Below are 22,144 nucleotides of genomic sequence, written 5' to 3' on the forward strand. Positions count from 1 at the left end.
GTGGCCTGGCAAGAACTATGAATTGTTTCTGAACATCACCGAGCATAGAAAGCAGCAGACTGAAGTTTGAAGTCAGTATCCAAGGCTAGGAATGTGAGTAATGCATACCACATTGAGAGGCCTCCTAAAGAAGCAGATTTTTCTACACAAAACAGCTCTCCAGGTGTGTTATGCTATCTGCACTGCCTAGCTCTGCCTGCTGCAGCCCTTTCCCTAGGGGTGGCTAACCTGAAGTAGTCCTTGCAGTGAGATGAAGTTTTGTTCTGCAGTTTGATGAAGTTTTGAAAGCACCAGACAGATTTTGCAAACTTGGTGTCACTGACTGGCACATGGCTTCAGATGAATCTAGAATTACACAGGGCAAGGAGAGAGGCACTTGAGCCCGATTTGAACTGAACTTGCCGTACTCCTTTATCATATTATACCTGGTATCGTTTTGATAACTCATCATAACATAGAATTGGTAGTGAATTCACAGAGGGCTGGCTGTGGAGACTAATGTAGAACAAGTATAACTTAGTAAGGAATAAACAATTGTGTTGGAATAACAGCTCTCCAGTCTTCATCCCAGGGCTTTCCTGGTGCTCATGGACCCAGCTGCCTACCCGGAGAAACAGTAAGTCTACAGCAGCATGAACCCCGAGTTGTGCCTCCTTCAATGCTGAGAGTGGACATGCTGAATATGCAAATCCTTTGTGTGTTCATGGTCAAATACATTCACAGAAATCTTGCAGAACTAAGTCACAGCAAATGTAGGCGCTATAGCCCTAATATAAACAGAACTATTATTTGCTTTGGTGTGTGCTCGCTCAAGTAGTCATTAACCAGTAGCATCATTAGCAACAAGACAGGCCCTACACATCCTAGCCCCCACCCCTGAAACAAAAATGTCTTTACAGGAAGCTGGTCACTACTCCTGCTCACTCATGGGAATACCTTTCCCCAGAATGAGCGCTCCTGACTCCAGCAGTACTGAGCACTCAAGGACTTAGAAGACTATAAAAATCAGGCTTAAGGAAGGATTTGGTGACTTTCAGCAGGCTTACCTGAAATAATAGGACTACCAAGATCTGCTTTTCAAGGTTGCTATTTCTGCACAAATTAAGAAGGGCACAGAGCACCTGGGCATTCTTACTTCATCAGTCAAAGGACAAGATTCAAATATACAGCTACATGGTAGACAGACACTGTAGCCTCAAGGAGATTTTATTCATTACTGTAAAAATTAAGGAAATTATACACAGGGTGATTAGTCTTGAACATGGTCTGTGCAAAACAGCCATTCTGAGACTGAAAACTGATAAAAGCTTATAAAAGGTGATTTTCTGATGCTTGTTATTCAGAGGATCACAATCTTCCTGATGTCGCATGCTGCACACTGCACAAAGTTTCAGGCAACTCAATTACAATACCATTCCTTTAATTTTGCTTTACCTAAGGTTATACAGGAGATATGGAAGAGAGTGGAGAAGACTAGTATATGATATAAAACAAGGTCTATTTTGAGTTTGGTCCTATGCCATTGATATCAATGATGTCAAAATTTCTGCAAAAGCAAGTGTAATTTTTAAAAAGTTATCTTATAAATCCATAATGAAAACATTTTATGCTATTTTTCTCCTTTTTGGAAATTGCCAGCATCCTTGCTGTGCAACAGCACCTTGTTCTTACTTCTGGAAGGACTTCACTGCAATACTTTGGCTTCACTGTGTAATATTGTTCAGAAAACTATTTCCCTGGTTTGCTGAAAGGCTAACAGGTTTTTCTCTTGAGGGATGAGTTGGAAAACAGAAAGGAACAAACTGTTCCTTTCCTAGTTTGTTCAGTTGGCCTAAAATAAAAGTTATTGTTTTGTGCTCAAAGATGGCTAACTTTGAGCATATAAATGGAACGTGATGTGTAAACTTCCAGCTTTGAAGCAGTTCCTGCTCTATGTTGGAAATAATTGTCTAGTGGTATCAGAGTAGATTATTGGAGAGCATTAAATTCACTTAGATATACAAACAAAACCAAAAAAGATCCTCCACAACACTAAGAAATAATGAGCAAGATGGGAAGCTTTATTTGGAGTGCTTTGTTATTTCCAGGGTGATTAAGGGTATGTAGGATCTCAGGAGCAGATGACAGTCTAGGAAAGCATATGAGTTAGGGTTCACTTCAAAAGAGTCATACGGCCAGTTTTCAGTCACTAAGAGGATACCCTCATTGTTCCCTCATAGTCCCTTGGGTATCACAAGGCTAGGAGGCAAGACGAGATCCCTGGGATCAAAAGACAACACTGTGGCTAGCACATGAAGCCAGTTTTAGTACTCACAGTAACTGGGCCACAGAACAAAAAGACGCAAAAGGATAGCAGAAAGTTGCATCTTCCAGGGATTTACCTTCCAACAGTGCATGACTGACTTTACAGCTAAAAGCCTTGCAAAAAAAAAAATCTAAGTGGGACTAAAGAACTCCAGATGATTCCTACAGCTGCATGTTTGCTATGATCACACCAAGAGGCTTGCCACATAATCCAGTAATATCCGTGGCTATTGCTGCTGCCTTCTAAGTTTCTCCTTTCCTGCTAGGCAGAGTTGCTGTAAAAGAGATAAAAATAAAGATTTTATCATTCCTCCAGAACTACAATAATAAATAAAAGATTCCATAAGTCATGATGAGTTGAGCTTAATAACTCTCTTAAAATTCACCTTATCTGCATAGTGAGCTTGGGTCAAAGCCTACTACCATTAACTGCCCTTTTCCAGAAGTGGATGATACCAGATGTGTTCCACTGCCTTGGCAGGACCTAAGGGTGAGCAAGGTCAAGGATGCAGGAAGAACAGGCTTCACTGTGCTACACAGCACAATCCACTTCTTCAGTGATGGAGCTTGTGTATCAGTTTTCAGACCCAATGTGGTACAAATACATGTGTGGCAGGGTGTGCTTGACCATATGCCAGCACAGTAGGAAGTAGTAGGGTTGGGGTTTTTTTTTTTTTTTTTGTTTTGGTTTTTTTTTAACTGTTTCAAATGCTATTTCCAGCCTGCTGCAAAACCTGAGCAGGAAAGACACCAGAGCAAAGCCAGTGGATTGCAGGAGGATGCCATGGTGCTAACATCCAAGTGCACTGTCTCAGGCAAACACACAACTACAATTTTCCTGTGAATGATGTGGATATCTGGGGTGCAGCTGGGACTAAGGGAAGCATCACCTCCCTGGTACAAATAGAGTCCTGCTGATCCCCAAGGCAGAGGTGCTTGGCACTGTGCAGCAGCAGCTCAGAGCCTGATGAGAAATGGTTACCTGAATGTGCTTCCAAGGTTGCAAGCAGGAAGAGGAAGCCTTGTTTGTAGAAGCTGCTTTTATTTCCAGAGGGAAAAAGGAAGTCTTCCTGACTCTTTCTGGAGACCTGCTTACCAAAACTGTGGGAGAGTTCAAGATCCAAATTCAAATTTTAAAGATACCGATATTTCAAATATTGAAATTGGAGAACTGTAAAGCAGGCAAATCTGTAAAAGAAAGTCTGCCCCAAAATGACCTCTAGAAGAAAAATAAGCCAAATCTACCATGGGAAAAAGTAAAATGTACTTAATGAGAGGTTTAAGTTTTAAAATAACCTAAGTAAGGTAATGTATTATTAATGATAAGTAAAATTAAGCTGATGTGTAACAGCCTCTGTGCGCATTAGTGGATAAGTTCAGATACAGCCTGCTATTTTATGTCCTCTAGAACAAGTCTCAGTTCTGATTAATTTGGGACTCTGATATACAGCCAGCAACTAAGCACCACACAGCCACTCACTCACTCCTCTCCCAGTGGGATGAAGGAAAGAATCAGAAGAGTAAAAGTGAGAAAATTCATGGGTTGAGATAAAGAGAGTTTAATAGGTAAAGCAACAGCCATGCACACGCAAAGCAAAACAAGGAATCCATTCACTACTTCCCATTGGCAGGCAGCTGTTCAGCCATCTCCAGTTGAAAGCAGGGCTCCATCACACATAATGGTTACTTGGGAAGACAAGTGCCGTAACTCTGAACATTCCCCCGCTTCCTCCAGCTTTCTATACTGAACATGACATCATAAGGTATGGACTAATCCTTCGGTCAGTTGGGATCGGCTGTGTCCCCTCCCAACTTCTTGTGCACACCCAGCCTGCTCTCTGGCTGGGTAGTGTGAGAGGCAGAAAAGGCCTGGACTCTGTGTAAGCACTGCTCAGCCATAACAAAAACATCCCTGTGTTATCAACACTGTTTTCAGCACAAATCCAAAACATAGCCCCATACTAGCTACTATAAAGAAAATTAACTCCATCCCAGCCAAAGCCAGCACACCTATGTTTTCCTCCTAGGGTACATATATATATGAACTTTGTGTCATGGTCAAAGTTTGGACAGCCAAGTATGCAGCTAGTATCCAATACATGTGTCCCAGTGTCTGTCCCCTTACCAAAGTGACACTAACCAGCTCCCTGGGGCCTCCCAGAATGATAGGGCCACCAGAGAAAAAGGTAAAGAGCTATGCCAGCATAATGCAAGTTAGACCAAAACACCATCATGGCTCCAGTTACAGCTCAGTCACAGGGGCCAAAGCTCAACCCAGAACAGTGATAGCCTCCGCCAACTCACCACAAACTATTGTGGCCTGTTACAACATCACATAGCAATTACTCTCGCTTCCACATCACATATAGCAGGTGAGCATCCAATGTATTCTTGTGGAACTGGATATTGGATGTGACTGGAGCTCACATGTACCACCTTGGGGAGCCACCAGTAAGAGGAGGTGGCAACCACTAAAGAAGAGTTTGCACCCTGTCCTCAAACATTCCCTGCCAGGAGATCACAATAGATGTAGCATGTTCCTTATTGAATCTGGAAGCTCTAACAACAACCCAAAATAAATTGAAACTCTAAAGTTACCAGGCTATTTATCAAACATATGTAATTTATACATATTCCTTTTCCAGGTTAAAGGTAGCCTGTCCACCTAAGTAAGGCTGGTGATTGGTGTCTGTGGGAAAGATGACACTCATTGGGGTCTGGCTCCCAGCTTGGAAAAAAAGAAGAAAAGAAAGAAAAAAAAAAACCTGACTGTAAACAAACTCGTTTTTCCTTAAGATTTTACAATAGTCCTTGCTTGACTCATGAATGTGTGTATGATGCTCACAGATGTAAACAGAGCCCAATTCAAAAGATGACAGGTAATCTTCTCTTGCTGGGAACTTGAGAGTCCCAATTCAGCTAGTAGTCTATCATTGCCTTCTTACCATTTCCCATGTGTGCCTATAGGAAAGCCAATGAGTTTTATACTACTGGCATTTGTCGCTTCCCGGACTTGCTCCTTTAGGTGTTGATATTTTCTAACTTTCTCAGCAAGTGATGATGGTTTACTCTTATATCTAACAGTTATGTCCACCACAAAGGCCTCACCTTCCTTGAAAAATATCAGGTTTATCTAATTCATTTTGATAATCTTTTAAAAGCAGCTCCTGGAATACTACCTATTCTTTCTTTTCAGCTTCCTCTGCTGATAGTTCACATAGCTAGTTGTGGCTTTTCATCCTTTGAACTGTAGGGCAATATCCAATAATAACTGAGCAAGTCTCACTCTCTGCTTGAGAATGCCAACAGTTCGTAATTTGGGTATCCTGCCTACCTGTTGCCAACACATTCTTGTGGGGTAGATGTTAGCTCTGAATTGTAACATAGAGGAGCTTTCTGTGAGGAATGCATCCATCATATTCAATCCAGTTGTTACCAATTTTATCCTTTTCAAAGCTGGTAATCCCACAGCCCTGGGATAGCAACTTGATCCAATTCAAAAATTTCTGCTTTCGCCTGTAGCAGGGCCTTGGAAAGATGACCTTTGGAGGGGTATCTCCCTTCCCAAGACTGATTCCTCACTGCTTACAACTTCTGAGATCACCATGGCGGCTCTGGGGTCCCAAGTAGATGTAATTTTCTCTTCCTGATCACCTGTCACAAGCCATAGTCTTTCAAACCCTTTCTCTATACCTTGTGGCCACATGACCAATTTTACGTTGTCATCTAATGTCTGAGCAATTCGCTGCAGTCTATGGACCTGCACATTAGGAATTAGTACAGAGAGTCTGGTAATACTCATCCCACCATCTCAAGTACTGGCATACAGGACAGCAAACATACATGCAGGAATATAGATGTAGCCAATTGTTAACAACTGTTCAACTTGCCAAATCAAGGTTTTCCAGATATGTGGCTTTCCAGGTATGCGGCTTTCCAACTGGTTTGGTCTGCTAAGTACATCAATCTCAAGACGGTATATCCCTTCAAGAGGTCCACTTTTTGAAACAGCTTCAATGGAGCCTGCCCAATCTGCTTTAACCATTCATTCTGTTTTCTAGTAGCTCTGGCTTAGATATTCCAACCCATGGGTCTACACTGTTCCAATCCAGGTATTTTTCAGAACTACTCAGATCAATCATATTGAGGGGTATGCCATTTATTGTCCATGTTGGACGGTCATTGATTATATAGGAGTCCTCTGTAGGGTGGATGTAAAAGGCGTGGCACTTCTCTTGTGTTTTGAGGCCTATCAGATTGCAAAAGACCTCTAAAATTTCAGTATTTTACTGCATTCTGTCCCAGGATTCACTTAACAGAACCAAGTCATCTGCAAAGACAAATGTTGTTGTATTTGTTGACCAGTGTTGGAAGCCACACTCTTCCTCCTCCAACTTGCACAGCATAGGGTCCACAGATAAGCTGAGTAAAGTTTGAGACATTGGATTGGGAGCTCTAATAGCAACCTGAAAGAAACAGAGACTCTAAGGTTCCCAGGCTACAGATAAATGCATTCTTCCTATTCCTCCCCACTCCAGTTATTTGCCAGAAAACCAAACACCCGATCAATTATACTACTATTTTAAAACTTGTGCTAAATGCCACGAACAGTTGTACAAACAAAAAAAAAGCTAGAGAGGTTTAAAGATTTTCCCGATATTTTCTAAATGCAAATGTTTACAGCAACATTTAAAAACTGAACTAAATTTAATCAAAGCTTTAAAAATAAAACCATGTGAAAATGAAACATTGGATTATGTTTTTAAACTCCTTATCTTAGCCAAGAAACCAAGCACCGTACCAGTTCTACCCTTGATTGCTTGTAAATAAACTTCCCTGTACTTTGTTTCCGTAGGAGAAAAAAAACCAAACAAACAAAACAAAAAAACCATCACATTAGTCTTGGGCTAATTAAAAAACAAATCTGCAACATTTTAAAAAGGGAAAACCTGGTCTGTCTGGTCTTAGTGGTGAGCCTGGCCTCAGAGGACCTATGGGATTTCCCAGCATGAGGAGAGCAGCCAGGAAACCAGATAGGAAGCCCGAAGCCCCCAGGGTCAGTTCACAAAGCAGAATTGCAGGAGACATAGGCTGTAAAAAGGTAGAAGGGCAATTTGGGCAGAGGTCTCCCTGGCTTAGATGGATGCCAAGGTTTCAGAGGTAATGTACACATTGAATGACAGCCATCTCTTATTGAATAGTTTTATCCTGCTTACCATTGATTGAGTCATTAAATTCAACTTTATAGGAACAGGAAGGCTTTTTATAGAGTAAAGGGTTTATTTGTAGTCAGATACTTAACCGTATCTGTAGTCAGACAGTCAGCCACCACAGCTCCTCTATATTTACTGGTTTAGCTGTGTTGGAATCGTGGTACTCATGTAACCTCTGTGAGAAACTCATTTTGTCTGACAGTTGCCACTGTGTAGGCAGATAATGGGATGTGTCCCTAGGGCCTTTGTGAGAGAAACAGCACAAGTGTGTCTGTTGGCATGTTGAAGGAAAGGGAGAAAAAATGGCTTTATCTCCCAGTAGCCTTTTCAGTGCCAGGTAACCTTCATTTAAGTATTTGCCAAATACTGAGTAAGCAATGAGGACTCTCTAGTCCATTTGCATTTAAGAAGAGGCATGTCCCTCCCCAGTGCTTTGCTTCTCAGTTCCCATTGACCCCCTAATGGTCACCATTTGCTCATTATAATGTTTTTCTGAAGCACACACTGGACTCAGATTCTCCCTGAATTTTACACTAGTAAGTTTTCACCAGTTCTTATGAAGTCACTTCTGGACAGAGTACTATGAGCAGATGATTTTGTGGTGGACAGTGAAGAGTCAACTCTTTCAGCTTATTTCCTTTATATCACCTCATTTTCCATTTTCAGGGTTTCCTGGATATCCTGTGGCTGCCTAAGATAAGCAGTCAGGTGAAACACATCCCCCCCAGACAAAGTCACCACCCTGGGCATCCAGCACCCCCTGGTTCACTAGGTGCACCTGGACTGCAGTGCATACCTCTCCAGCCTGCCAACAGAACAGGAGTCCACAGAGGGATCAGCAACTTAAATATCTGATGCATTAACAGATAAATGTTCGGCTTTCCTAATGGAGCCTCCCACTGGATTAACTCTACCATAAAATATCTTGCTGATAAACTATTAAAGTGGAAACTGGCTCTGGAAAACAATGACTGGAGACCCAAATATTGCTTTCTCTTTATTATATGATGCAGTTATATATGTACTAACTCTGCATTTGAGGTAACTGTGAGAACAAAAAAGAGTTAACTGTAATCACAGGTGCATAGTCATTAAACACCAAGGTAGCAAGCACAGATCAGAAAGAAGCAGATAAAGCAGGCTGTCCATAGGTTAAGGGGCCTAGGAATTGGTCTCAAGTTGTTTGGGCATTTAAAAGAATTATTTTCAAGCATAGCATTATTCTGAGAGAGATACAAGTAAATTCTGCTCATCTCAGAACAGCCTAGGTTCGAGATACTTCAAAATAAATTACTCTTCCAGATTGATATTATAAAACTGTATAGAAATTGGAACAAATCCTAAACAAAACAAAAAACAAACAACAATCAAAACCCACCCTCTGTGTAAATACTTATAATTTAATAATAATTCAGGCCATTTTATACTAAGTCACATTGTTGCTATTCTGTAAATCTCCCCACCCATCTTCCATATTCAGAAGGCTAGACTATTAATTAACCATGGCATATGCACATTTCCAAATAGCACAAGACAGGAAAAAAACCACTCTGGCTGAAGCACTGCTGCATTGTGCAAAGCATATGGCCCCTTGCATACTTCAGGTCCTAAGCAGCAGTCATTTCACAGCATCAAGCCAAAGGGCAGCAAATTCACAACAGCAAGACCATTAACTCAGTCAATAAAAATCTCGGAGATAAATTCCAGCCCTTTTTAGAGCAAAGACCAATTCTCTAGGGAGTCGATCCTGCCAATGACTGAACCCTCCCCAGCCATAGCAGCTGAGTCAGCACACTGGGCACCCATTCACCATGGAATAGGGTGAGTATTGCACCTACCCCAAGGTGCAAGGAGGAAGCAGGAAACAGCAAATTCAGAGGACTGACTGCAAACTACAAGGCTGCTGATGGGTACACCCAGCCCAGCACTCCTCCTGCATGCAGCCACACGCTGAACTAACAAGTTTATTCTGGCTTTTCAAAACTAAGGAATTACTGTCACAGCAGCAGAGATCACCTAAAGTTACCTATCTGTCTTTCAAGATGTGTGAACAAGGTTCATTTCACATTTGGTGTAAAAGAGCTACAAAGCCTATGAACATCCTGCCCCAAATCCACAGCAGCCACCCCACACTCATCTGTACCTCTCACCACATCACATCATAACAAACCACAATCTACCTGCTCTCCAAATCCCTCGTATGGCTCTCCTGTCTTACAAACACCAGGCAGTGCTGCAAAACCCCTCTCCTCAGCTCCACAACACCCTGCCCCTCTGCTCTGGATGCACTCACCTGCCACATCACTCTCTGCTAGCTGACCTACACACAGCAACTGACAAACCTCAATCCTGAGGACTCTTCCATAAGCTCCTTCCTCAGCACCTTTTTATGGTGGAAGAAGGAAAACCCTCCACTTATCTCTTCAGCACCCCACATTATTGGTATCCTGCCCCACCTGCTGCCTACTCTGGCTCAGCTGCTACTCTGACACCTGGGTCTCCCGCACCGAATGCCTCTGGCCATATAAAGCCACAGTATAAATTGCTGCTGGAGGGTATGCAAGGAGAAAGCAGTGTTGTAATCAGCTTTGGGAGATGGTCTCCTCTTTAGGCTGCCACAATAGGACAGAAGGTAGATCCAGCAGTAAGAAAAGGTAATACATAAAGATGGAGCTTTAAGCAAACTAACAGAGATGTCAGGAATGTCTCATGCAAAATATAAGTCCAGTCTTGTAGCAATTCTGCCATTGTTGCAAATTTGTTATGGATGCCAGCTTGCTGCTAGGAAACCCCCTACCCTTTCCATCTCAATCTGGCTATCAAGGACTTTAATCAGTAGAATTATAATCAATGATATTACCAATGATTGATAATAGGAAAATACTTAATCAATATGATTCTGGAATATAAATATAGGGTGATTCTTGTTAACCATAGAACTATAGGGTTAAATTTTACATGAAATATCCTTACCTTAGCATCCTTATCTTAGAAAGGTGAAATATTGTTACCTTAGAAATATAAATCATCCTTAACTTAGAAATAAATTAGCCTAGCATGTCAGGGGGTAGTTTGGGGAGTGGTAGAATGAGGTATCAGCTATGCAGCTTGGGCTCTGAGCCATCACTTTCAAGCCTGAAGATTCAAGGGCAAGATGACCTTGTTCTCAGGACCAAATATGGAGAATTCAAGGAGGGGATTGACCAACGAATTTGAGGAGGGGGCATCCTGATGACCCCCGAGACCACCAGAATACCCCCAACTCAAATGACTGAGCATGCACGAATGGGAGGAGACATATTATAATGATTTCTCGGAAAGCTGATGTTTATGCATAACATTTCTCGTAAATCTATTGAATATGTATATCGAATGTGTATTTAACTGCGCTGTTGGATCAGACCGGTACGCACGCTAGGTGGAGCGATCCCCCGTGCGCCCAGCGCTGCAATAAAGAAGTGCCTGCTTCTTAACTTCACATTGCTGTTGAGGAGTTTTATTCCGGATTTCGGTAACACCATCAAGAGTGCACAGGATTCCCCAGCCCATGCAAACTGCAGGGGTGCATGCACTTAATAGCAGACTTCCCTTTGGTGATGACCCATTTTACTTTTACTTTAGAGCCCATCAACCTCCTAGCCAGTTAAAACTTGAGAAATAGTTTGGGATTAAATAAAGCAGTGACTTTTTTTTTTTTTTTTTTTTTTTAACAAGGCTTTTTTTCCTTAGCAGTCAGAAAGCCATTCAGATACTGGATCTTCGTCTATAGCACAGCTAATGTCCTTCAGAAACCTCTGAAGCTGTGGAGTTTCCTAGGAGATGGGATGCATTTTCTCACTTGCTTTCTATAGAGGTCTCTACCATTGACTTGTACCAGCCCATTAAATTTCTTAGTCCAGTAACTGAGGACACTTTATATATGGCAGAGATTTTATACACAGCTCTCACCTTCAGAAAACCCTGGAAATGCTTTTCAGGCCAGAAGGTATTTTGGCCAGAGACAGCAGAATCAGTACTCATGCTATTCCTTACTGTGGAAAAGGAACATGATACAAAAATTAGACAGCATCATTAACGGTGCATTTCTGCCTATCAGCTGCTTCTTTTTATCTGTAGCAACTGATAAAATCACAGACAGATGGAGCTCCTACATGATACATGCCTAAAGTAGATATGTGCCTTAGGCAACCCTTTCAATTACTTAACAAGAAAAAATCTATTTCAGGTATTGGCAATTACACTAACAGTTTGTCATTACAGCTCTGTACTAGCAGTTGTCTAAAACCATACTAAATTTTTGCAAGCAATCACGCACCTAAAAACGTAGTGTCCACCCAGAGGTATTTGTACTGTGTGGCAAATGGGAGACAACAGGACAGTCTTGATGTACACAAATCATTTTCTGCTCTGGCTGAAGAACATTCCTGGCAGCTGAAGTGGTTTCAAACCACGTTGTGTCCTCTAATGTGTGGTCACTTAGTCTTGCTCTGGTTTCTCAGCTCAGGAGCTTTCTCAGCTCAGCTGACCAGAGTCAGCAGGCTGCCAGCAGCATATGTAGAACTGACAACAGCAAGGCATCGTGCAAACACTGAAATATTCTTGCTATTTGCTCAACCTAGGCTTTCAGGAGCCACCAGAAGAGGTGGGAGGATTACAGGAGGTGAGCGTTCAGGTTTTGAAAGATCCTGCTGTGCCACTATACTGGTCGTCTTAGCCCCATCAGTGTATGTGTGTTCTACTTGTTGTTTAAAGTTACATTGGTGTGTAAGGGAAAAATCTGACTCAGTTCCTTGTAGCTGCAGAGACAATGGGCTGGATCCGGTGCAGAAGAAATACACTTCTGGTCATCATCAAGTCTACAGCCAACTGCGGAAACAGGCTTTATGCTTCTAGGGGCATAGTTTCTATTATAGATGCTATCTTCCTTTTCCTACTGAAAATGCAGACTCAGAAGTCCATATTCATAAAAATGATGTAGCACCATGAAAAATAATGTGCCTGTACACTATTTTTATGACAAAGCTAGTACTTGCTGCTTTTCTAAATGGTTCCTTCTCTAATCTGTACATCCAAGAATGTCCATAGCTAAATTTAATAAACACACAACAAATACTTTAAAATTTAAGGAGTTTATTGCCCAGAATAGCTCACTTGGTGCAGTTAGAAGGTTTGGTTTTTTTTTTTCTTTTGTTACATGGAAATCAAGCAAAACAGTAGAAAATATATGGGTAACAGTAAAACAAAAGCCTACCCTAATAATAGCCCTTTATATCCACCAAGTTATACTTAAGAAAATGGCTAGCCAAACATAGAGAAGTAGAGCATCTAGAAGACAGAGCTTTTCATGTTATAGTATAGATTCTAAACCAATATTAAAAGCATTTTCTGTCCATATTGTTAATATTTTTTCTTCGTATTAGCAAATTGAAAAAAGTCTATGTGGAAAAAAAATTACCTACTGCAAGACTTTCAAACTTCAGTTATCAGCTTATCAATTGACAGTTACAGGTAACAGGAGAAGGCACATGACGGAGTATGTAAAATATACAGAGACCAATTAAAATCTAAACACTAAAAGGAAATGGGAACAAAAATTCAAAATTCACAAATATGACGTTTTGCATCTCCTAATCTATATTCCATAATTGTATTCAAGCTTTTTACAGCTTTTTCAGAAGAGAAGTTGAACACACATAGAAAAGACTTAAGGGTTTTGCTTTGGGTTGCTTTGTTGTTTGTTTGTTTGTTTTCTTTTAGGAAAGGGGATATAGAATAACCTAAACAATATTAAAATACAGACACATTCCCTCACTTGTTACTAGCGCCCAATAGACCCACTGCTGAAGGTTGAGTATGAGTAAGAATATGAAGAGCTTGCTGATGCATCAAAACTTCCCCTCCTAGACCCACTGCGTGAGCCTGAACGTGAGCCAGAGCGAGAGCCAGAGCGAGAGCCGGGTGCTGAGGAGACGTTGTAGGGGCTGGATATGCCTTTAGATGAAATGGAGGCTGCTTCCAAGAGTTTAAGCCCAGTGATGTCTTCCACCATTGACCGATTCATTGCATCCTTGTAGGAAATTTTCAGCTTGGTCTTGGGACAGGTCAGAATTTTGGGATAGCTGTTAGTGTCTTGCAATTTCTGGGCAGCACGACCATCAATCAATCCATTCCTGATGGCTTCTTCAGTACTTATTCTTCCACGCACTTCTGGGTCCACGAGACCTCCAGTGAGGTACTGGAATTCAAGGAACCGCTGCCCAGCCTCATAAGGCAACCATTTTTCCTTCACTGCTTCAGCTGCTGACATCCTCTTGCGTCCGCCCTTTATACCTTCGAACCCGATGAAGGCCTTCTGAGCTGGTTTGAGTCGTGTGGCCATATCCTGATCAATGATGCCTTGACTGGCAGCTTCCTGAAGTGAAAGCCTCTGGCCTGTGGTAGGGCATATTATGCCCCCTGTGCAGGCCTGGGCTTCAAGTAACCGTTGCCCGGTGATGCTATCCACGATGCCCCGTTGTATAGCTTCTGAAATTGAGATTTTCTCCAAGTTTTCTGTGTCAAATATGGCTGCAATGGGGCTGCACTCTTCTGGGGTCTCTGAGAAAGAACCACTCCTGATCAGCGAGGAAGAACTCCTGACGCTCAGCACTGTGGGAGACCGAGTCACTGACTCATGCCGAAATACCTCATCAGTGCCGTTACGGCAGGAAATCATGTCTGCAAACTGTGTCAAGCTTAAACTGCCAGAACGGTACTGGTCAAAAAACTTCCTCTCAACTAGGCCTTTATCAATAGCATCTTGGATGTCATACTGGCTACCTGTTTTTCTGTCGACAAGGACTACTCTACTGCTGCCATCTGACCCTGTTATAGTTATTTCTTCCCACTCACACTCCTGTTCAGCTAATTCTGTGTAGGTGTCATAATCTATGAGGCCTTTGCTGTATGCCTCCTGCACGGACATTTCCCTGTTTGTTTCTGGATCTACAATGACAACCCGTCGCTTCCTAAGGGTGTTCTTCTGCGAGGTGTGCACCACCTTCTTCTTCTCTCTCAGGGGTAGAAGGCAGAGCCCTGTTGCTTCATCCTTTATGCATCTTTCTTTCAGCTGCAAGTAGGTCAAGTTCTCCTCTGTGTTGGGATCAAAGAACCCTTTGGTATCATCACTTGGATCACTAAGGATCTGGTTGAGCTCTTCATTGAAGTAGCCACGCTTGTAGGCTGTCTCTACCGGCAAGCGGTAGCTCTCTTTGGGGTCAATGATTCCTCCAGTAGCAATCTGGGCCTCCAGCAAACGAATTCCATGGCCTCTCTCTATGAGCTCTTTGTTCATTGCTTGAAACAGAGAAATTATGTTTCCAGTTTCCGGGTCTTTGTACCCAGTGACAGCTCTTTCAGCAGAGAGAAGTTTCTCTTTAAATTCAATTCCAACAAGGCCTCTTTTGTAAGCTTCCTCAACAGGCAGCCTCACATTGCTGACAGGATCCACTATGAACCCTGTGGCTGCCTGGGCTTCTAGGAGTTCAAGGGCGGTCCCTGGTCTAACCAAGCCTATTTTCATAGCCTGGTAAATGCCGAGTTTCTCTTTAGTAGCCTCATTGTAGATACCTGCAATACAGCTAGAGCCTTGAAGGAAATCAATAATTCTTTCACTCACTTCTTCCACTGTAATTGCACCTCTTTCCAAGTCATTCCTTGTTGATTCCTTGATAATTCCAGCCTCAAGCAGTGCATCTGCTGAGACAGGCTGTCTGATCCCTTGGAATGACATACTCCTCTTCTGCACTGGGAGAAGGAGCAGACCAGTGTGTGGCTCAATCCTACATTTTTCCTTCAGCTGCACGTAAGTGACTGCTTTTTTGGTGGTGGGATCAATGAAGTTCTTAGTGCCTTGGCAGTTGTTTAGAATTCTGTACAGGTCTTTGTCAATCAACCCACGGGATAAAGCTATATCTTTGGGTAGGAAAACACTGTTGACAGGATCAACAATCCCTCCTACAGCCAGCTGGGCTTCAAGCAGACGAATCCCAGTTTCTCTGTCAACCAAGTTTTTCTTGATGGCTTCAGATACTGGCACAGTTTTGCCTGAGAAAGGATCTTTAAATCCTGTAATAGCCTTTTCTGCTGTATAGATTTGTTCTCGGTCATCGAAGTCGATCAAATCTCTGGCAATAGCGCTGTCCACTGTTAATATCTCATTTCGGTGTGGGTCTATCACGCCTCCTGTTGCTGCCTGGGCTTCTAAGAGCAGGACTGCATTTTCTGCTGTAAGTAGCTGATTCCGTTTGGCCTCAACAAAAGAGTACTTCTGTCTGGGCGAAAGAGACACCCCTGCAATAGCACCTGCCCCCTTGAGGTAGGGTTCAATGTCAGCTGCAACTTCTTCCACTGACCTCTGCCCCTTCAGCAGTTTATCTAGCGTGAGTTTGTCTATCAGTTGACATTCATACAGCTGCATTGCCGTAATCTTCTTCCGCAGCCCACTGAACAGCAACTTGGAGGCATCAATACAGAAGTCTTCCTCAGTCTGCGTAGATCTATGGGACCCGTATGGCCGCTGCTTGAGTTTCTCAATCTCTCTTTGCAGCCTGAGACGCTCAGACTCCAGCTCTGACTGGTTTTTGACAGCAGTCTCTTCCAGTCGGCACCGGTATCTCTCCTCGATCCGTTTGATCTCCATCTGTAGCCTTTCAATCTCACTTCTCAGGGCATTCTTCTCCCTTTCACTCTTCTCCTTCTCACACTGGATCTTCCTTATGGATTCCTCTGTCCGTGAGTGCTGGCTCTTCCACTGATTGAGGTCATTCAGGATTTGTTGCTTCTCACTTTCCAGGCGTTGCTTCAAACGAGACTCTGATTCCAAAGTAACTTTCAAACGGTTCAGTTCCTCTTCTAATCTCTGCAGCCTGGCTTTATCTTGCTCCAAAGCACTCATTTTTATCAGCAAGGTTTCTCTTTCTTGCATAATGTGACTATACTGATTTTTGGATTCCTGAATCCTATTGGATGCCTACAATTTTAAAGAAGAAATAAACCAAGAGAAAATGGTTAGAGTTTATGCTGGTTAGTTCTACTCTCCACTCACAATGCTCTTCCGCCTGTCATTTAACCTGCAGCAAGCTGCCACTGGAAAACATTCTAGTTGCAGCAGTGCCTTACCCAAGACCACGGACACACATAAACCAGTGAAGGCATGTTGCCCCTTCACTGACAGTGTCGCTAGTATCGCCAAAGACTTCATTCTGTTATCCATCGCCTTGATTTTCTGCTGATTTAGTTAGCTCTTTATAACTTTTTAATACTTCTCCCAGTACACCTACACATACACAGAGCATTCCAGACTCATAAAGAGTCTGATGCTCAACAGATGTACCCTAGCATAGTCCTACTAACCTAGGTGAATTTGTATCAGCTAAAGACTGGTCATACATGGATAAAAAGGAAATATATGACTCAATTTTCACTTTCCTATTAGTTTCACATGTTACTCCAAACAATTTTACCTGTGTTGCTTTACATTTTAATTCATGTAATGTCTTCATATATGTATACACATATATGCATGCACATTTGTATGCAGTGCATATTAAACCGAGAGTAAGTTTATATATTTGAAATACATGCACAGATGTCAGATAATCCTAAATGTTAATACTTTTAAAAAATCAGTATTAAGATTTTTAATATAAAGGAAAGAAAAACTGAATAAAGGAAAGAAAAACTAAGAATAGGAATGAGAAAAGACATATAAAGGGCAAGTACAGGAAAAAGTAAAGAAACATTTTCACAAGTGCTCACTTGTATATATTTAAACAGAAGCTCTTTGGACAATAAACCAGGCAGAAGAATGAAATACAAAAAAAATGTTTTCTTTAACTTGCTTATGCTGTCACCTTAATTTTAAGAAATCAGGGCCAATAGTAAAATTTGTAAATGCCCTTAGTGACTTAGGAATATAAATCCCCAAAACAGTAAATGAAATGTAGGCTTTAAGTACCTTATGTACAGCTGACAACATCACCTTTAATCCTCACTTGTAGTCAACACCTTACCCAGCTAAGCAGCACTTCGAGAGCTTGTTGGTTCTGGGGTTTTTAGCTGCTTTAGTCTGTGATACCACTCAGGTCAGCCTCAAAGGACTGCTTTAACCCATCGTGGCTGAAATAGCCTGGGGAAGCACACAGCCAGCGGGGTACAGCTAAAGCACAGTGGTACTCTACATACTCTCGTCTTCCCCTAGGATGGTTTGGTGGACACTGGCACAGATCCAGGTTTTCTCCTGGGGCAAGGCTCAGTTAGACTATAAAACAGCTTATGGCTCCCTAGCACAGCTCCCCAGGAGTAAAGAGGCTAAGAAAGTGGCCAAATCCTGGCATTTTTGTTTAAAAATTAACAAGCAGAAAGGCCATAAATGAGATATTAGTTACAAGTATAGTGAATTTAAACAGCAAAGTGTGAATTAAGTTGATTCAAACGGACACTGAAATTAATTATATATCTGAGAGACAGTAAAGCTGGGATCAAAATATGTGTGAATACCTCTAGAGCTTGCTTTTGGAATTTTTCAATTTCCTGTCTCAATTTTTCCCTTTCTTTCTGTAAATCATTAATCAACCCCTGAAGTTCCAGGGTTTGCTTGGTGCTTGTCTGAAGCTGATTCTTTAGTTCAGCAATGGCAGTATTTTTCTCATCAACTTCACTTCTGACCATTCTGAGGTCATCATACTCCAATCTAACATTTCGCAGCTCTTCCTCCAGTAACAAGTGTTCCTTGGTTAGGTTCTCAGTGAGAGACTGAAGCCTTTCAATTTCTATTTTGCACTCATTCAAGTTTTTGCTTTTCTCCTCAGAGGTTTTTTGCAAGTGCTCGTATCGTAGATGAGCCTGTTTTAATTGCTCCTGTTCTTGGACCAACTGACGGCGTAAAGTCTCAATATCAGATGTGTATTTTCTTATCTCCTCCATGTATCTCTGTTTCTCTCTCATATGACCATCTAATACTTCTCTTTGGTGTCTAAGATCATCTTCATTCCTCTTCTTTACAATCGACACTTCCTCTATCTGCTGTGTGAGATTAGTTATTTTAACTGATTGCTCTCTCAGAGATCTCCTCATGCCTTCTATTTCCTCCTCCAGTTTCTTCCTCCTGGATGTCTCCTCCATTGCATTTTTATTCTGCCTGCAAAGTTCCTCCTCCAGCTTATGTTTCTGAATCTGCAAGTCTTTTATAGTGCTCTGGAACTTTGCACTTTCTTGATCCTTGCCTTTTTTCTCTTGTGAAACTCTTTCATAGTCAATTTTCAGTCTGGTCAGTTCCTGCTCTTGGATCCTCAGCTTGTTAATTGTCTCAGTAGCACTCGTGTTTGCTTTCTGCAGGTCAAACTGGACTCTTTTCAACTGACTGTTCTCATCCTCTAGTTCTTTTCTCTGACTTGTTTCTACATCCAACAACTTTCTCAGCCTTTCAATCTCTTTGTTTCTCTCTTTAATGGTCTTAGAAGCATCATCAAGTGACTGTTTGTACCGCATTGTTTCATCAGAGTGCCTCTGAATAACTTGTTTTAGCTCAATCTCCAGCTGCTGTTTCTTCTGAGAAAGCTCTGAGCCAGCTGCCTTCTGCTGCTGAGCATTCTCCTCTATTTTCCGTAGATTATCTGTTGTCTGACTTATTGTATTCTTCAGTCTCCTAATTTCCTCACACAAATTCCTATTTTCTCTCATAGCATTATCAAGCTGTGTTCTATAATTATTTGTGTCCTCTTCCTTTTGCATGGTGACCTGGTGAATTGTGGTCTTTGTGATATTAATCTCAGTTTCATATTTGTTCTTTAAACTAATAATTTCCTCATCATAACTGTTCCTTACCTTAGCCAATTCATTTTCAAGTTCCCATCGGCTTTTAGCCTCTTCCTGAAGCTGAACCTTTAGCCTTTCCAGCTCCTTAGTTTTATCCTGAATAGTTGAGGCAGCCTCCTCAAGAGCCTGCTTGTATCTTGAGTTGTCTTCGCCACGAAGCTGAATGATCTGTTTCAGCTCCAGCTCTAACTGATGCTTTTGCTGTGACACCTCAGAACTGCAAGCCTTCTGCTGAAGAGCATCTTCTTCTGCCCTCCTCCGTTGATCTGTGGTTTGCAGAATGGCATCATTCAGCCTCACAATCTCATCCTTAAGGTCTCTGTTTTCTCTCGTCAGTCTGTCAACCTGGGCTCTGAGGCCTTTCGCATCATCATCCTTCTGTGCAGCTATCTGCTGGATCGTGGTCTTCTTAATATTAATTTCTGTTTCATACTTGTTCTTTAAATTACTCATCTCCTCGCTAAACTGGTTCCTTACCTTAGCCAGCTCATTTTCATATTCCCTCTTCCGTGTGCCTTCGTCCTGAAGAAGAACCCTTAATCTTTCTATCTCGTACTCCTTCTCCTTGATGACCTTCTCAGACTCTAACTTTTGCCAACCAAGGCTGTCTTTCTCATTTTGTCTTGTTTTCTGCAGCTGGTCATAGTCATTCTTCTGCTGCTCATATCTATCCTCCAGCAACTTCCTTTTCCTTTTCTCATCTTCAATTTCATAAGTCAGCCTTGTTATTCTGTCATTTAGATCCTTTATTTGGGCATAGCATTTGTCCAGGTTTTGCTTAGCTGAATTTCCATCCATTTCAGCTTGTCTTTTCATCTCCTCTAAGCTCATCAGCTTTGCTTTGAGCTGAGAAATGTCCATCTGGTACTTCTGCAGATTTTGTTCCAGGAATTTATGTTTGTTGCTTGTCTCTGAATTTGAATCCCTGGCAAGCCTGAGTTCTTCCTCCAGGAGTTCAATTTTGGTGTTTTTCATCTGCAAAATGACAGCAGAAAAACAAACAAACAAAATTAAACACAAACAGTTGTGACAAATCATCACATGCAATACAATATACATTTGTAAACCTGACAACTTAGAAAGCATTTTTTGCTCTGCTTTAGTGAGAGCTTTTTTATTTAATGCTATCAAGACAAATTCTAGAATCCTCAATTATTCAGAGTTAAGCCTTATTCAGAAATCAACACAATGACTTTCAGAAGGGAAATGATACTTAATCAGGGGAAGGAGATGCAATACAGATAGTAAAATCTGATGTACCAAGAGTTCACCAGCACAGTATTAAATAGCCTCCTTTAAACTTCCACAGTTTTCAAGCAGGTGATTCACATTCCATATATGTGACCTCTTAAATGGCCCTCTCTCCGTTTCCACTGAGCTGAATCAAATCAGGAATTACTCCATTTGAAACAACAGATGCCAACATTGTAGATATGGCCTGAAATGAGATGTGGCCCCTTTACTATGAGGAGCAGGTTTTCAGCACTGACATAACTGTACTCTCACTGAAGTCAAGGCTCTGATGGGCAGAGAAGGACCTCTTGTGTGCTTTGATGAGCACCTCCTCTTTAGCAAGAAGGCTAATGTTCTCCACCTCACACATGACCTTGGAGGTACCTTTGCAAGACACTGTACTCTTTGACAAAAGATGCAAGAAACTGCTTATATACTGCCTTCATGGGACACCACTGAGCTCAAGATTTAGTTTTGTGGACTGTTTTGCACTATACTTAAGCAGAGAGTCTTTGATCAGTGATCGCTTGCTAACCTGTGATAAAAACAGAAGGTAAAGAAAATAAAAGAGGCAGATTACCTTCAAGTCCTCCATGCTCTTTAACATTTCACTTAAGAATCTGTAATAATCTCCTGATCTTGTAAGAAGCTCTATGTAGCGAGACTGAGCCTCACTAGCCTTGAAAAGAAAAAGGGAATTGTCAGCAGCTTGTACTACAGAGTTAGATATGAACATACCTATGTCTCAGATCACTTAAAATCCAATCCACTTGAGAGAACATATCATTGAAGAACGGAAAAAGCAAATTCTCCATTTCACTAATTCACATGACTTTCTGAAGACCCCAAGTGTATAAATTCTTCTGATAAACCCACACCTTGTTTTTCCAGATTATTTTATCCCACAGCTGATGTGAAATTCAAGGCTTCATCCCCCCGGTTCATCACACACTTCCTGTCTGATAGTCACGAGTAATTTAAGTTAAACTTTTAATAGTGGTTAATTCCCAGGTTGAAAGTGACTAAACCACTTGGAGCATGAATCTTACTTTCTCACACTATGCATGCAATGGACATTGAATAGGAATGAGGTAAATTCCTGAGGGCTAATCTACTGTCTAAATGAGCCCAAGTATGATTTTACAGCACAGTGACTATTCTGCACTAATTGCTTGTGCTTACGTGCTTAGTACACATTACCAATGACAGTGCTACTTATTAGAATACAGATGGCTCTGACTCACAATGGCTTACAGGGATGAACAAATGTATTCAAAAGATTGATGGAGAGGAAACAAAGATACCTCTTGCAGAATCAGCACTGCAGGAGACTGAACCACACTCTTCTTGATAGGTATGTTGAGCAATGTTTCTAATCCAGAACTGTAAGAAGCAACTTGTAGTTCATAATCCTGTAAAACAACAGGGAAAGGATGAGACTCCTTTAGCCAAGGAACTCCCTGAGAATCTGGATTTCCCAAGATACAAATAAAGTTCTGGGGCTGTTTAGGTTTTGGGGGTTTTTATTGTGGGGTTTG

General features: G+C 41.7%; 1 protein-coding gene across 2 annotated transcripts in view; it reads right to left on the reverse strand.

Moving 5' to 3' along the window:
* Window positions 1–12,630: 12,630 nt before the first annotated feature.
* The window catches only part of DSP (desmoplakin), a 39,715-nt gene continuing 30,201 nt past the window's right edge, over window positions 12,631–22,144 (reverse strand). Inside the window, exons 21-24 of one of the 2 annotated variants that reach the window (XM_086740234.1) lie at window positions 21,911–22,018; window positions 21,187–21,285; window positions 19,383–20,348; window positions 12,631–16,527 (exon numbers count right to left, since the gene is read on the reverse strand). In XM_086740234.1, the coding sequence (XP_086596360.1) occupies window positions 13,336–16,527; window positions 19,383–20,348; window positions 21,187–21,285; window positions 21,911–22,018 (4,365 nt within the window). In that variant the 3' untranslated portion in view covers window positions 12,631–13,335. Of the gene's footprint in view, window positions 16,528–18,056; window positions 20,349–21,186; window positions 21,286–21,910; window positions 22,019–22,144 lie in introns of both variants that reach the window. The other variant, XM_086740233.1, reaches the window with a different exon arrangement.

The sequence above is a fragment of the Chlamydotis macqueenii genome, chromosome 2 (genome assembly GCF_036417535.1).
Source record: "Chlamydotis macqueenii isolate bChlMac1 chromosome 2, bChlMac1.mat, whole genome shotgun sequence".
Classification (NCBI taxonomy): domain Eukaryota; kingdom Metazoa; phylum Chordata; class Aves; order Otidiformes; family Otididae; genus Chlamydotis; species Chlamydotis macqueenii.